This window comes from Musca domestica, unplaced genomic scaffold (assembly GCF_030504385.1).
Source record: "Musca domestica strain aabys unplaced genomic scaffold, Musca_domestica.polishedcontigs.V.1.1 4, whole genome shotgun sequence".
NCBI lineage: Eukaryota > Metazoa > Arthropoda > Insecta > Diptera > Muscidae > Musca > Musca domestica.
Window position 1 is genome coordinate 3,132,263 of NW_026712328.1, and position 15,799 is coordinate 3,148,061.

The following is a 15,799-nucleotide window of genomic DNA, read 5'->3' on the forward strand; positions in this document are numbered from 1 at the left end:
TCAGAACTTCTACCCGAATGCTGTAGATGTAAAAGAATGAATAAATTTTCACAATGATGCATTCGAAGTCAACAGGGAGACAATCTGCGACTGTTTTGATAGCATTATGAATTATATGGGCTCCACACCCAATCCCAATGAGCTGCCTTCCGACGGATAGGTTCAATTTCGCGTAAACATTATTTATCCCTTTTCTATTCTTTCCTCCGAAATTGCAGTTTGTATTGTCTGCACAAAATGCCACAATTTTCTTCAAATCATTGCAAGATAATACTTCTTTCAAATAATCCACAATTATATCAGATGATTCGCCTGGCTGCTTTTGAAACTCTAAAATCCTGACTCTCACGCCTTCGTATGGTACAAAATAGCGAACTAAAACAGGGAATAATTTTATTGAGCCATGATTGGAAGCATCGGTTAATAAAGATATGCAGTGGGCTTCGTGAAGGTGTTCTTTCAATTCGTCCATCGCCATAGGTGCCAGCACATTTACAACTATAGCTTGTGATTTTGTACGGGCACATCTAAATTTTTGCTCAAAACATGTTTGTATTAGATTTGAAGCACAGTCATTCGAACGAAAACTGTGGTTTTCTTGCACTGTGTGGTACGCCCACGCACCCTCCGCTGCAGCTATATCCAAGTCTTTGGAAGTCGCCAAATTTGTTCTTTTAAAAAAAGAAAGCATTGACGAGCTTAAAGCGGCAGCTTGATCAGAAAGCTTGTGTTTTTCCGATTTTAAATGCTTCTCAATATCACTGGCACCACCATGTCCAACACTAAAATCAGTACGACATTTTTCACACGTAACGTCTGATTCACCACTTCTTTGTTTTATAAATGGATACTTATTTTGCAAAGAAATGTTAAAAGTACACTTGCGTTTAGGCATTATTGTAATGTTACAATCACTAACATTGAAAATAAATTGTTTGACTTTGCTCGCCTTCTCCGACTCCGCGATGAAAAGATACCAGAACAATTTAGAGCGTCTATGCTTAGGGTACTGACAGAGTGACAGAAACTTTTTCTGTTTTTATAAGCATTTTTAATTTGGTGATTTCCCTTGTTATGCTGGAGTTAATGTCAACGCCGTCGACGACGCCGAAAAAGTTGAAACGATTGCTCTCATAAAATTTCATACGATTCAATTTTTTTGGACATTTGACGCCGTCGACGACGTCGACATTAACTCCAGCATTAGCATTACAAAATCTTTCGAGTTAATTTTAATGTTAATGTTCATAAAAGATGCTAGATTTTTGCGCAACAGTGTTGTTTGTTACATTACCGGTGGCTGCATAAATAACATCATAAAAAAATGATGTACATATACACACACATATGCACATATATGCAGCCACCGGTAAATTCCAATGCTGAATTCAAATAAATAAGCATCGTCACCAGCCAAAACAGGTTTGCTCTGACGATGCAAATTTGAGTTAGGGCAGTTCTGTCTCGAATTTGAAAGCGCGTACGCAAGTTTCCCCCCCGAAGTGAACAGTGCCCAAAAACAAAAAAAAAAACCAAAGTGTTAACAAAAAAAACATAATACAAAAAACATAAAACATTGTACAAAAAATTGAAAATAAAACATTGTACAAAAAAAAAAAAAAAAATTGAACAAATTGAACAAAAAACTACAAATAAACAAAAAATTGTAAACAAAACAATGTACAAAAAAAAAAAGGAAATTAATTGAACAAAAAAACCTAAATCTAAACAAAAAGTGTAAACGAAACAAATTGAATTTAAAGAATTGAAACAAAATAATAAAAGAAAAAAAAGCAAAAATAAACATCATTTTTTAATTAAATAACAAATAAAAAAGGTGAAGTAAAAAACATTTGGTCCTTCGAGCCGGATAATAAAGTGAAGTTTTTAAAATATTAAAAACAAAAAACAAAGTATTAAGTGGACAGACACAGTGAAGTGAAACAAAAACAAAAGTGCATAATAAAATATAAATAAATAAATTAACAAAAAGTGACGTTTAAAAAAGTGCAACCAAAAGAAAAAGTGAAAAAAAAATAGAAAGTACACTGTGCTACAAAAAAGTGACATTAAACAAACAAATATATATTTTTACAAATTTACTACAAAAAAGAGACAACACACAGTGCTACAAAACAAACAGAAAATACACAGTGCTACAAAAGTGACATTAAAAAGTGATACAAAGTGACATTACACGGTGCTACAGAACTAAAAGAAATTACACAGTGCTACAAAAATAAACAAAATTTAATTAAATTTTTTATTTTTTCGTTAATATAAAAAAAGGTCTACACAAAAGACAAAATACAAAAATAAAAGGTGTGAAAAAAGTGACAGTACACAATATCACAAAAAAACCAAACAAAATAAAGAAGTACGCAAAATTGTGGAAGCTGCCAGAAGACCACGAAGGACTCCGGCAACACAACAACAATACAACAACAACAACAATAGCAACACTACAACAACAAATTTTTGAGACCCAAAGGCTAAATCAAAGTGAGTACTCAATCAAATTTATCTTGTTGGACATAAAGGGCATACCGGGAGCAGGCAAATCCTCAATATTTGCATTGACCCGAAGATTCCCATACTTTGAAATCTCAAGTTGACACTTTTTAAAGTTGCTGCGTTGCCTCTAAGACACTTTTTTGAGAAAATTTCCCTTTTTGGAGCCATTTTGTGGACGGACATCTAAATATAGACTCACATAGGCGCAATAAGTACTTATAAAATAGCGCGAATTTTCATACACATAAATATATAATATTGGAAATTGCTGAACGTGCAGTTCAAAAAATAAATAAGCGCCATATTGGAAAAAACATTCTTATTGGAAAATTGGCGTCACTTGACACATATAAACGCCATATTGGAAAAAAAATTCTTATTGGAAAATTGGCGTCGCTTGACACATATATAAACGCCATATTGGAAAAAAATCTAGCGTCACATAAAAATATATATTCGCCATATTTTTAACATTTTTGGCGTCACAAAAATACATAAGCGAAATACATAGCAACCATTTGGTGGACAGACGGATTTTGCAAATAATAGCGTCTAGTGGACGGACATGAAACAATACTTAACCTAGAATTTTTTTTCGGGATTTTTGAGAAAAAAAATTAGATTGGCGTCTGTGGACAGACAAAAAAATAGATCCCATATATAATATAACACATTTTTATTATATTTTACAAATATCTTAAAATTTTTAAATCAAGAAAAACATTTCTGGGACCCAAAATTTATTTATGCATTTTTTCGCAGAAATATTTTGCTGGTATTTTTTTTTGCTTTTTGCTAAAACAAACATTTTGAAAGAATTCGCTGAACGAAAAAAGTTAGATTTTTGTGGATATTTTAATTGGAGTTTGACACAACAAACATTTGGCTGGGATATACAAATTTTTTTGGAAAATTTTGCAAATTATTGGAATTTTTCTGGAAAAAAAAAATTTTGTGGAACTTGACCCAATACTAGCACCTTGTGATTTTAAATTAATTACCTAGCGTTTTTAGAAAATTTGTTGCTTCAAACAAATTTTCATAGCAATATTTTTGTCTCGTCAAAATTTAAAATTACTCCTGCAATTTTATGGTAATATTTTTGAGGATTCCTTGTTCGACAACCCAGCACACATTTTTATTTCAATAGAAAATATTTTTCATTTTTGGAAATATTTATTGAAAATTTTCATTTTCTACAATTTTACTGCTGGGAAAAAACCCTCGTTGGTGGAAAATCAAAAAACTTTTGGTCGTTTTTGTAGCGTTTTTTGCCTGTACAATCCTCACCTTTACTCCTTTTGGAATAATATTGATTATTTCTGGATTTTCTTAAAATAAAATATCCCTGTGAGTGGATTTCAAGATATTTTATGACACCTTGGTATATCTTGATTGAGTTTGACTTCTCTGGACAACCCAGCAAACATTTTTAAACAAAATTATTTCGGCGTCTCATACAAAGTAAAGTTTTTGGGATTTTGCAAGAACTTTCAAATCTTTGGAACAAAACGAAATATAATTCGACCCAAACAAAAAATTTAACATAGATTTCGTTGATCAAATTGAAGAAGATAGCTTATCCTTATTTTTTAAAAATAAAAATTTGGATAAAAGTTTGAATCTTATTCCAAGTCAATCCTTTTCATTGGGTTGCCTTTCCCTTTTGCAACACAACAAAATTTCGGTAAAGGTTAATACTCAGTCATCAAAATGGATAAAACCCTAAGCGAAAAATTCGCAAACTGCGTCAACGATCTTCAGGATTATATTTCAATTTTTTCAATAACCAAACCCGATGACACGGTTCATACTTTGGAGACAACACGTATGGAGTTGGATTCTGCATGGGACCAGGTCAAAAGGTCAAATTTAGACTGCCGTGATTATGTTCCAGAGGAAGGAGGAAAAACCATCGACAAAAATAAACTGAGGAAACATTATATGGATACCATGGGATCATATAAACAGGCGCTGAGTTCAATAAATGGACAAATTCAAAATATTTTGGATGAAAAAGCACAGGAGAAAATGAAAAGAGATTCAGAGATGTCACAGCAAGGAAAGGAAGTGGATTTTACGCCAATATCACGGCTGCCGCCATGCGACACAGACACTTTTAAAGGGGGTTATCGAGAATGGCCGACTTTCAGAGATTTATTTTCGGCAATTTACATAAACAATTCAAAATTAAGTAATGTCGAAAAGTTATTCCATTTGACTCAAAAGACAGCAGGAGAAGCACGAGAAATTATGACGCATGTTCCACTAACTAATGATGGATTTGCACTAGCATGGAAAAATCTTACGGATCGTTATGAGAACAAAAGGATGCAAATTAATGAAGAAATTAAAACACTTTTTAATCTACCTGGTGTTTCTACACACTCAAGTCACACTATTCAAAAACTACAACGCACTGTAAATAGCTGTATTCAAACTTTGGGGATGCTTGACGTCGATGTAAAAGGATGGGATCCGATTTTAATATACATTTGCTCAACAAAATTACCTAGAGGCTTCCTAGAAGAATTCGAGAACTCATTAAGCGATTGTAAACAAATACCAAAATGGGAACATTTTGACGATTTCTTAACAAACAAATTCAAAACCTTGGAATCAGTAGGGAATATAAAACCCTCAACATCAAAATTTGCTCAACAGAAGCAAAATAACATCAATAAACCTAGATTTTTGAAAACATTTCAAACAAATGTCGCAAAAAATACAACCAATTTTGGAAGAAGAAACAACTTAGCACAACCTCAACAAAATAAATCACAAAATATTCAAACATGTCAAGTCTGCAAATCAAACCATTTTATCAGGGATTGCAGCGAATTTTTAAAAAAGAGTGTAAATGACAGAATTCACACTGTGAAAACGTCACACTTATGCTACAACTGCTTGTCTTCAAACCACGGAGTAAGAGATTGCAAAAGTCGCTTTGGTTGTCGTATTTGTACTATGAGACATAATACTTTGTTACACAAGGGGTCGGAAACCCAAACCACAAACACATACCTAGCTCGAGTGGAAGCACAACCTAGTACCAGTGCTGCTGCTCTTTCAACTCACATACAGTCCACTACCAACCTAGAACCAACTACTATTACCACTTTGACCCTCCAAGATGAGCGAATTAGTGAGCAACAATCTGGAGGAACTCTACTTTTCACAGCAATAGTACAAATTGAAACCAAAGGACAACTATACGATGCCCGAGCTCTAATAGATTCAGGATCACAATCCACTTTTATTTCTGAGAAGATGAAAAACCTCTTGAAATTACCCACAAGGAACAATCTAGTTCATATCACCGGCCTTAGTCAATTTGTTGCCGAAACATCTACGAAATCTTGCTTGTTTACTATGAGATCCAAATACGACCCTAGCTTTAAACTGGAAGTATGGGCTCCAGTTTTAAAGAATTTACCTTCAAATCTACCACCACAAAACTTAGATGAATCACAACTTCGAGATGTAACAGCATTAGAACTGGCTGACCCGAAATTTTACGTTAGTCAACCCATTGATTTACTTATTGGAATGGACATAGGACCATTAATATTCACACTTGGAACTCCGATGAGAACATTTGGATCAATTTTAACTCAAAAAACCAAATTTGGATGGATAGTTGGAGGACCCATACCGGGAAGCACTCTTCAACGAAAACAAATATCACTTCTAAATACAACATCAATAGAGAAAGTACTTACACGATTTTGGGAGAAGACCAATTTTGTGAACAAAATTTTACTGAAACAACAATACGAAACAAGGATGGAAGATATGTGGTGACTCTCCCATTCAAAAAATGCGAAGAATTATGAAATTCCCGAAACATCGCCTTAGCTCAATTCTACAGAATGGAGAAAAAACTTATGAAAACGCCCGAGATAAAAGAACAATATGATGCCTCAATACTCGAATATTTAGAACTTGGTCATATGCGGAGGATCAATCCGGATGAAAGAGACGAAATGCCCAATTATTATCTACCACATCATGCAGTAATTAAGCCAGATCGAATCACGACAAAGTTAAGAGTCGTCTTCAATGCTTCTTGCCCATCATCAAACAAAACAAGTCTCAATGACATATTGTTTCCGGGACCCATTTTACAACAAGATTTGGTACTACAAATTCTAAAATGGAGATTTTTTAAGTATGCTTTTAACGCCGATATTACTAAAATGTATAGGCAAATACTGTTGGATTCAACTCAAACAAAATATCAAAGAATTCTGTTTAGAAAATCGCCAACAGACCCAGTTGAAGACTATGAATTACTATCTGTAACATTTGGAGTAAATTGCGCACCGTTTCTGGCACTGAGAACTCTTATGAAATTGGCAGATGATGTTCAAGATTCGTATCCAAGAGCTGCAAGAATTATAAGACAGAATCTTTATGTGGATGATGTACTTGCGGGTGGACACACAATTGAGGAGACTATAAAAGCTCGGAAGGACTTAGTAGCAGCGCTCGAATCCGCTGGATTTCAACTTATGAAATGGGCCTCAAATTATCATACAATAATAAAAGATATTCCACAAGAAAATTTATTGCCTCTTAACTGGTTGGATATCTCTGAAGATGCGTCCACGAAAACGTTGGGAATACGATGGAATATATCAGGTGATTTTTTCACTTTTACACCTCCAACCATGGAAAACAAAAACATTTACACAAAACGAGAAGTTTTATCAACTATAGCCAAATTGTTTGATCCATGCGGATGGCTAGCACCAATAGTGGTCGTAGCAAAACTGATAATGCAACAAATTTGGCTGGATAAAATCGATTGGGATGATACACTGAAACCAATCACCCATATAAATTGGCAAAACTTTGTCAAAAATAGCAATGATATTAAATCTCTCAGAGTTCCAAGATGGATACAGTTTACACTAGAGGCTTCTGTTGAGATTCATGGATTTTGTGACGCATCGGAGAGAGCGTATGGAGCCACGCTATATGTTCGGATTGAAAAAACTGACCATACCACACACACCTTTTTATTAGCAGCAAAGACTCGTGTAGCACCAATCAAAAAACTTTCAATACCAAGGCTCGAATTATGTGGGGCAGTCTTACTTTCCAAATTAGCAAAATCTATTACAAACAGTCTACAAATATCAAAATATTCAACACATTTTTGGACAGACTCTACTATTGTCTTGGCCTGGTTAAAAAAGCCTCCTTGTCATTGGAGCACCTTTGTGGGAAATAGAGTCTCGGAAATATCTGATAATGTTGGGCAAGAAAACTGGAAACATGTTGACTCTGAAAGCAACCCAGCTGACATTGCTAGTCGTGGATGTTCTCCAACTGAACTAACGACTCATGAGCTCTGGTGGCATGGACCTCAATGGCTCAAAATGCCAAAAGATCGTTGGCCATCGCAAGATATCCCAAACGACACAAATTTAGAGGCTAAAGCTGTAAAAGTTCTGACTATATTTCAAGAAAGAGAGGATCCATTAAAAAATTTCTCATCATTGGCAAAAGTCTACCGATCATACGCCTATGCTCTGCGATTTTGGACAAATACAGGCGCAAATCGGCAAAATATTCGCTCCTCATCAATAGATCTTACCGCAGCCGAAATCCAAGATGGAAAACGATCTTGCATAATTCGTACACAAAAATTCGTTTATGCAGATGAATATAATTCACTAATGAAAAAGTCTCCAATTTCTCCATCGAGCCCTCTATTGACGTTAAACCCGTTTCTCGACTCAAAGGGTATTATTCGAGCTAATGGCAGATTAGTTCAATCTCCAGCCCTTACATATAGCGAACGTCATCCCATAATACTACCACACGGAACTACCCTTAGCAAATTGTTGGTCGAATTCACTCATAAGATCACTTTACATGGTGGTAATCAATTGATGACCCGAGTGCTAAGATCCGAATTCTGGATATTTGGACTCAAATCTCTGGTTAAACAAACTATACGAAAATGTCGAATCTGCTTAATTCACAAGAAACAAACCCAAACTCAAATAATGGCCTCGCTGCCACCCGAACGTACTTTTCTGTATCGACCCTTTACAAACACTGGGGTAGATTTTGCAGGACCCTTTAATATTAAAAGTTATTCAGGAAGGGCTTGCTTTATCACAAAAGGCTATGTTTGCCTGTTCGTCTGCTTCGCCACCAAGGCTATACATTTAGAACCAACTAGCGATTTATCTACTTATGCCTTTCTCGCCGCTTTCTCCAGATTCATAAGTCGGCGAGGTTGTCCGTCTTGTATATTTTCCGACAACGGAACCAATTTTGTGGGAGCGGTCGATCTATTAAAGCGAGATCGATTAGCTTTCATGAAGAATATTCAAAGTAGCACAATCCAAAACAATTTCAATCAAAATCTTACTTGGAAATTTATCCCGCCTGACGCTCCGCACATGGGCGGTTTGTGGGAGGCCGGCGTTAAATCGTTTAAAATGCATTTGCGAAAAAGTATTCCAAAAATGAATTTCACATTTGAAGAATTTACAACTATCTTAGTAAGAATTGAAGCCTGCCTTAATTCGCGACCCTTAAGTCCTGGTAGCGATGATCCAAATGACCTTTCCCCATTAACTCCTGGTCATTTCTTAATTGGAACATCAATTCTTACTCCTGCTGAACCCGACATTTCCGACACAGATCTTAGTCTAGTAAATCGTTGGAAACGACTCAAAGTTATTTCACAATACTTTTGCAATAGGTGGAAATTAGAATATCTCCACGAACTTCACAGAAGAACTAAATGGAAGCGTGAAAGGGAGAATGTCAAAGAAGGAGATTTAGTAGTCATAAAGGACGATAGGTTGGCTCCAAATGAATGGAAGTTGGGTCGAATTGCAAAAACATATCTCGGTAGCGATCAGAATACGAGGGTTGTAGACATACGGACATCAAGTGGCAACATAAGCAGACCTATCACAAAAATTGTCAAATTGTTTTCCGACTGACTAGCCGGAATCCTACTTAAAAAAGAACATAGTACTCGCCTTTGGTTTTTTTCAGATATGGCTGCCTACTTGCCCAATCAAGACTGCCGTTTAGATGATCGCAGCCGCAGTCCTAACCAATCCGCACGTCCAACAGCGAGAAGTTCTAGCAGACCCAGTCGCCCAACCGAACCCATTCCCAGCAGACCGGCTCATAGACACCGCAGACTTCCCAGTTCCACATCGCCAGAAAGACGTCAACGAAGCCGCTCCGCTGCAAGATCCCGCCAACGCCAAGAACGACCCAGCTATTGGCAGTATTCCTGTGGGTTGTGTCAGGAGGACCATGCCCTCAGTGCTTGCGAGAGGTTTCGCCACCAGACCCCCTTCCAACGCTATGAGACCGTGGAGCGTAGGGGGTACTGCAGAAATTGCCTTGCCAGAAGTCATTTGGCCCCTGACTGTCCGTCGTTGACTGGTTGCAGGAGGTGCAACAATCGGCATCATACGCTGCTACACGGGGCGTCTCAGCTGGAGGAAGTATCCCTAAACGTGGAAGTTGTAACAACACCAAACTTTGCGTGGGATTTGGTATTTGTGCCAACGGCTATGGTGCGCATCAAGGCTGACAAAATAGAGGGGTACAGCATGCTAAGGGCATTAATCAGCCAATCAGCGACGATGTCCAAAATATCGTATGCGGCTTTCCGTAGATTGGGCCTACAATTGCGGATTTACAAAGGGCAGCGATTTACCACCTTTACGGTTTCGCCCCGCCGCACAAACAGCCACTGGAGTCTTAGAGTTAATGCCTTGATAATCGAAGATTTGCCCAGGCGCATTTACTCGGACCCAATCCTCGAGGACCCCACAAGAAGTTTCCGAAATTGCGCCCTAGCCGACCCTGATCCCCGAGGCAACAATCCCGTCGATGTGGAACTGGGTGCTGACGTTTACTCAGCCATAAGAAAAGACGAGTGCAAGGAGGCTGGAATTGGAGATGTCCTGGCCTATGATACCCAACTGGGTTACGTGTTTGCCGGTCCAATAAAAAATATGCCAAAAATATAAGAACAACATTGTATTTCAAAAATGAATGTAAACACTTGTCATTCGGGGGCCAGAAATGTTCATAAAAGATGCTAGATTTTTGCGCAACAGTGTTGTTTGTTACATTACCGGTGGCTGCATAAATAACATCATAAAAAAATGATGTACATATACACACACACATGCACATATATGCAGCCACCGGTAAATTCCAATGCTGAATTCAAATAAATAAGCATCGTCACCAGCCAAAACAGGTTTGCTCTGACGATGCAAATTTGAGTTAGGGCAGTTCTGTCTCGAATTTGAAAGCGCGTACGCAAGTTTCCCCCCCGAAGTGAACAGTGCCCAAAAACAAAAAAAAAAAACCAAAGTGTTAACAAAAAAAACATAAAACATTGTACAAAAAATTGAAAATAAAATATTGTACAAAAAAAAAAAACATTGAACAAATTGAACAAAAAACTACAAATAAACAAAAAAATTGTAAACAAAACAATGTACAAAAAAAAAAGGAAATTAATTGAACAAAAAAACCTAAATCTAAACAAAAAGTGTAAACGAAACAAATTAAATTTAAAGAATTGAAACAAAATAATAAAAGAAAAAAAAAAGCAAAAATAAACATCATCTTTTAATTAAATAACAAATAAAAAAGGTGAAGTAAAAAACAGTTAATGTTGCTTGAAAAAAACTATGCAAACAAATTATATGTTCACGGGGAAAAAATAACTCATGTATTTTTCATCAATATCAATATCCAGTATTTTCGAAAGCGGGACATTTTTGCTCTCGCTGGGGACAGCGGGACAGATAACTTCAAAGCGGGACTGTCCCGCCCAAAGCGGGACTGTCCCGCCCAAAGCGGGACGTATGGTCACGTTAGGTATAGTCCCCATATAACGATATCTCTCGAAATTCGGTATTTTGATGATTTTTGCCACATTTCTTCTCGGATTTGTCTAACATATATAACAATACCTACCTATATTGGGTATGTTGATAATCCACGCATTTACGCGTATAATTGTTTCAAATTTGGTATTTTAGAAGGTTTGATAGATGACAATCCTTGAAGTATAAAATTGTCCACAGAGGTTCCCGTTTTGGTATGGCCCCATATAACGGCCTCATTCAAACAGTCTTACAGGTATATGAAGTTTAAAGTGAAACACGTTTGAATTTAGATACTTTTGTATAAAAATGATTCCTTTACCCTCAGATGGATGAAAGTAATAAATCTGCCCGGCCAAACTTAATTTTTTTACTTGTTTTTAAAGTAATATGAATTATTTATCATTAAAATTGCGCGTTGGAGACTCCATAATTTCCATATCTTTTATCATAGTATAATTCAAAGACGATTAAACAAATGCCCGGTTCCTTACATACAAGATATTTAAATTTAATATTTAGTGAACCGCACTCGAAATAGCCAAAGTCAAACTGCCGGTTGCCTTCCACCTTTGTTGGCTCGATGGTTGTACTCATTCCGTTCGACCAACACGCGCCAGTATGCAGGTGCTGATACTGCAGAAAGAATTTCTCATCGGTTGCAATATCGAAATTGAATCGGAAGCGCGTGTTGCAATCAAAATGAAATGAGCATAAGTTGCAGAAGCGACAGTGTCGCCAATGTCGTTAACTTATATATATATATATATATATATATATATATAATAAAGTTGTTTTAGTTACTACGCTTATAACTTCAGAACCGCTGAACTGATTTTAATGATTCATTCAAATTCGGAATTGTCTCCTATCTGAAAAGGATAATATCCAAATAGGGTAAAAATGTGATATATTAACATTTTCATTTTGACTTTTGAAATGTACAATAGTAATATTTTATTTATCTTTATTTAAACTTTCTTTTTTCCAATGTACATATGTAGCGTTTTTATTATTTTATTTTTAAATTCAAATATTAATAGCAATTTATTTAATAGACTTTATTTCTTGCGAACTGAAATTGATGGCAGGTTACATGGAAGTGTAATACCGAATTATGTGGTGGCGAAACGGAATGGATGATATCGAAATAATTTAATGCGGTCGCACCAAAGTTAATATAAAATTACTTTTTCAAAATCGTTAAAAAAAATCACGAAAAAAGAGATCTCATTGCAAAAATTCTCAAAACGGGAAAATATCGAAAAAAAATTTCCAATGGAATTGAATTTTAAAATAAAAGTACATTCTATTGACAAACTTTGTAAGGATCTTTAAACAGTTGCTGTAAAAAATCAGGGAACAAGTTGAAGATTTTTTCAATTTGTTATTCTTCTTTTGTCAATTTTTTTCAATTTGTATTATCATATTGAATTCAGTGGATTTTTTGTGAACAAAATAAAGTATAATTTTTCACTAGATATAATTTTTCACCAAAAAATGAATAAAGTGCGAAATACGATGTTAACTGACATCTACCTTTCAACTTCAGAGCCTACGTCGTGGCTCAGCTGGAAGATGCACACATTTAAACAAACAAAAATTACCGAAAAAGACTAATGGGGCTCATTTCAAAGCGTGGACCTACTTCTTTCATGTGACTATAATCCGTCCAATGAGAGCTCAAAATGCAAACATTGTTGGGAGTACAATCAGTAAAATACCAAATATAAAGTGTGCAAAAAAGTAGAGCGAATGGGACTTTTAGTAAGAAAAGGATTTCTATCTTTCCAGAAATTCTTCCCGAACATTCAAGAAAGCTTAAATCGCTTCTTGCATAACGATAATATATAACCATCGTATTATTTGAGCTATTTTTGGGGTCTAGGCACCTTCTTCTATTTTTGGTCCTTATTTGGCATCTTTGTTTCGAAGGGGGTAGAGAACCTCTTCGCATAAAATTTTCGGAGTAGGGCCCATATTGGTCTTGACCACATTCATCAATTGATTTGGCTAAAAAATTGTATATATGCTACCCTGGGGTAGGAAACCATCACACAGATATTTGCCACATAGGAATTTATTTACGTAAAGTCCCCACATTGGAGTATCCCCAAGTCCACTTTCACATCTAATGTGTGGTCAGAAAAGAAAATTTTGTATTCTATTGAATTTGTAATCCCCAAGAGAGGTTGGGAACGTAGATTTGGGATGTACATCTATATGAAATAAATTGTGAAAACGTGAACAAATTACAAAAATAAGAAAGTAGCACGGGACCGAATATTTGTTGAATCGTCATTGAATTGTTCTATGATGAAAAATATGGACTTTATGGTGCCTTCAATTTACAATTTAAATGACAAATAAAATTAGTTCCCATCTTACGGTAATGGGTGTAAAATAGTAGTTATAATTGACTATTCTGAAATCAGTCTGCCCTCAATTATGAGGTGGATAAAAATATTTTTACTTATTTAAATCACGTGATTTTTTCAGTTTGACATGCTATGTTGTTCTGCTATATTTTTGATCTGGCCTCTATTTGTTATCTTGGATTATAAGGGGTGAAGAAAGTTTTCAATGTAGGTCGATGTTTTGCAGTAGTGCCCAGGTACTTCCTGATTTTACAGCCTTTTGGCGGACAAACAGACCGACATGTTTAAGGGGACATATGAGGACTCTAATGCACAATCTGAGGTGCTAATGGGTTTAAAAAAGTAATTAACTTTGGCTATTCTTAGATCATTCAGCCCTCAATTAAGAGGTGTACAAAATACAGTAAATTCCAAATTACTGCTCATTTGACAAAAAATAAAAAATTAATCGACCAGTACGTGAACACTTATAACAGTCATATCTGTGAATAATTATGCTTTGGCAAATGTGCATAATAGACAAAAGAATACATGCCTTTCTTAAAAGTCAATTTAAATTTATTATTATTTGTAAATGTTGTATATCTTCTTCTTCTATCTATATATATAAAAATCAATTGTTGTTCGTTGGTAATGGAATCAGTTGAAAATGGACCGATTTGCATAATTTTTTGTACAAACGTTCATCATACCCCGATTTAGGTTTTTAGAGAAAAAACTATCGACCGCGCCTACTTTTACGCCCACTATCTTGATTTATCTAAAATCTTTATATTTGCCAGATAATGAAGATATCGGTTTGAAAATTATTACACGAGATACTGTTGACTTTCCCTCCAACCCTAGGGATTTATTTGGGGGCTGAGGAACTGACCACGCATACTTCTAATCTATCTATATATAAGTTGTGTTAATTGCTACGCTTATAACTCAAGAACCGCTGATCTGATTTTAACAATTCACACAAAATCGGAATTGTCTTTTGGAAGAAATAGATAAAATCCAAACAAATCGCGTAAAAATGTGAAATTTGAAAATTTTCATTTTGAAATGTACAATAGTAGTGTTTTATTTTGCATGATATTTTCCATTTTGAATTACTATTTTGGAATGTACAATTGTAGTGTTTTTTTTTTTTTTTTTTTTTTTTTTTTTTTGAATTCTAATATGATGTGAGTCTTTTTGGGTAGTATAAAGCGACGACAACTATAGAGTGGCGGAACTAAATAGATGATGTCAAAATAATTTAACGTGGTCAAATCAACGTTAATAGATAATTACTTTTTTCAAAATTGCTAAAAAAATCAAAAAAGAGCCTATTGCATTGCAAAAACTCTAAAATCGGGAAAAAATAGAGAAAATTTTTTCAATGGAATCAAATTTTAAAATAATAGTAAGGACCAAACTTCGTAAGGACCTTTAAACATTCGCTGTAAAAAACCTGCGAACAAGTTGAATATATATTTTTTTTAATTTGTTTATTAGTTACTATGCTTATAACTCAAGAACGTTTTGACGGATTTTCACAATTTATACAACTTCGGAATGGAATCTTGCAAAAAAAAATGCGCAAAATATGCCAATAAAAATATAAAAGAAAAAATCCTTTTGGCGTGAAATGAAAAAACTATATCGAAGTGTACATTTTTTATTGTTTTAAATTCTGAATGAATAATATCAAAAATGAAATAGTACGCAATACGATTTTAAATAGCGATTTTCCTTGTCTGAAATTGGCATTTAGCTTTCAACTCCAGGATCTACATCGTGCTTCAGCTCGAAGATGCGAACACATTTAAACAAACAAAAAAAAAAAAGAAACGGCAAAACCTTTTGGGGCTCATTTCAAAACGGGGACCTACAAACTTCTTTCACATTACAATAATCCGTCCAATGAGAACTCAATGTGCAAAATTCATTGGGACTGAAGTCAGTGAAATACCGAATATAAAGGGAGCAAAAAAGAAGAGGGAAAAGGATTTCTATTCTTTCAGAAATTCTTCCTAAACT

General features: G+C 35.2%; 2 protein-coding genes across 4 annotated transcripts in view; both read left to right on the plus strand.

Moving 5' to 3' along the window:
• LOC131804140 (uncharacterized) overlaps nt 1-15,799 on the plus strand; it is a 359,889-nt gene that overhangs the window by 153,753 nt on the left and 190,337 nt on the right. The window lies entirely within an intron of this gene.
• On the plus strand, nt 1,207-10,959 carry LOC131804141 (uncharacterized). Its single transcript, XM_059126554.1, has 2 exons — nt 1,207-2,502; nt 9,544-10,959. The coding sequence occupies exon 2, from the start codon at nt 9,546-9,548 to the stop codon at nt 10,536-10,538; it is 993 nt and encodes a 330-aa protein (XP_058982537.1). The 5' UTR covers nt 1,207-2,502; nt 9,544-9,545; the 3' UTR covers nt 10,539-10,959.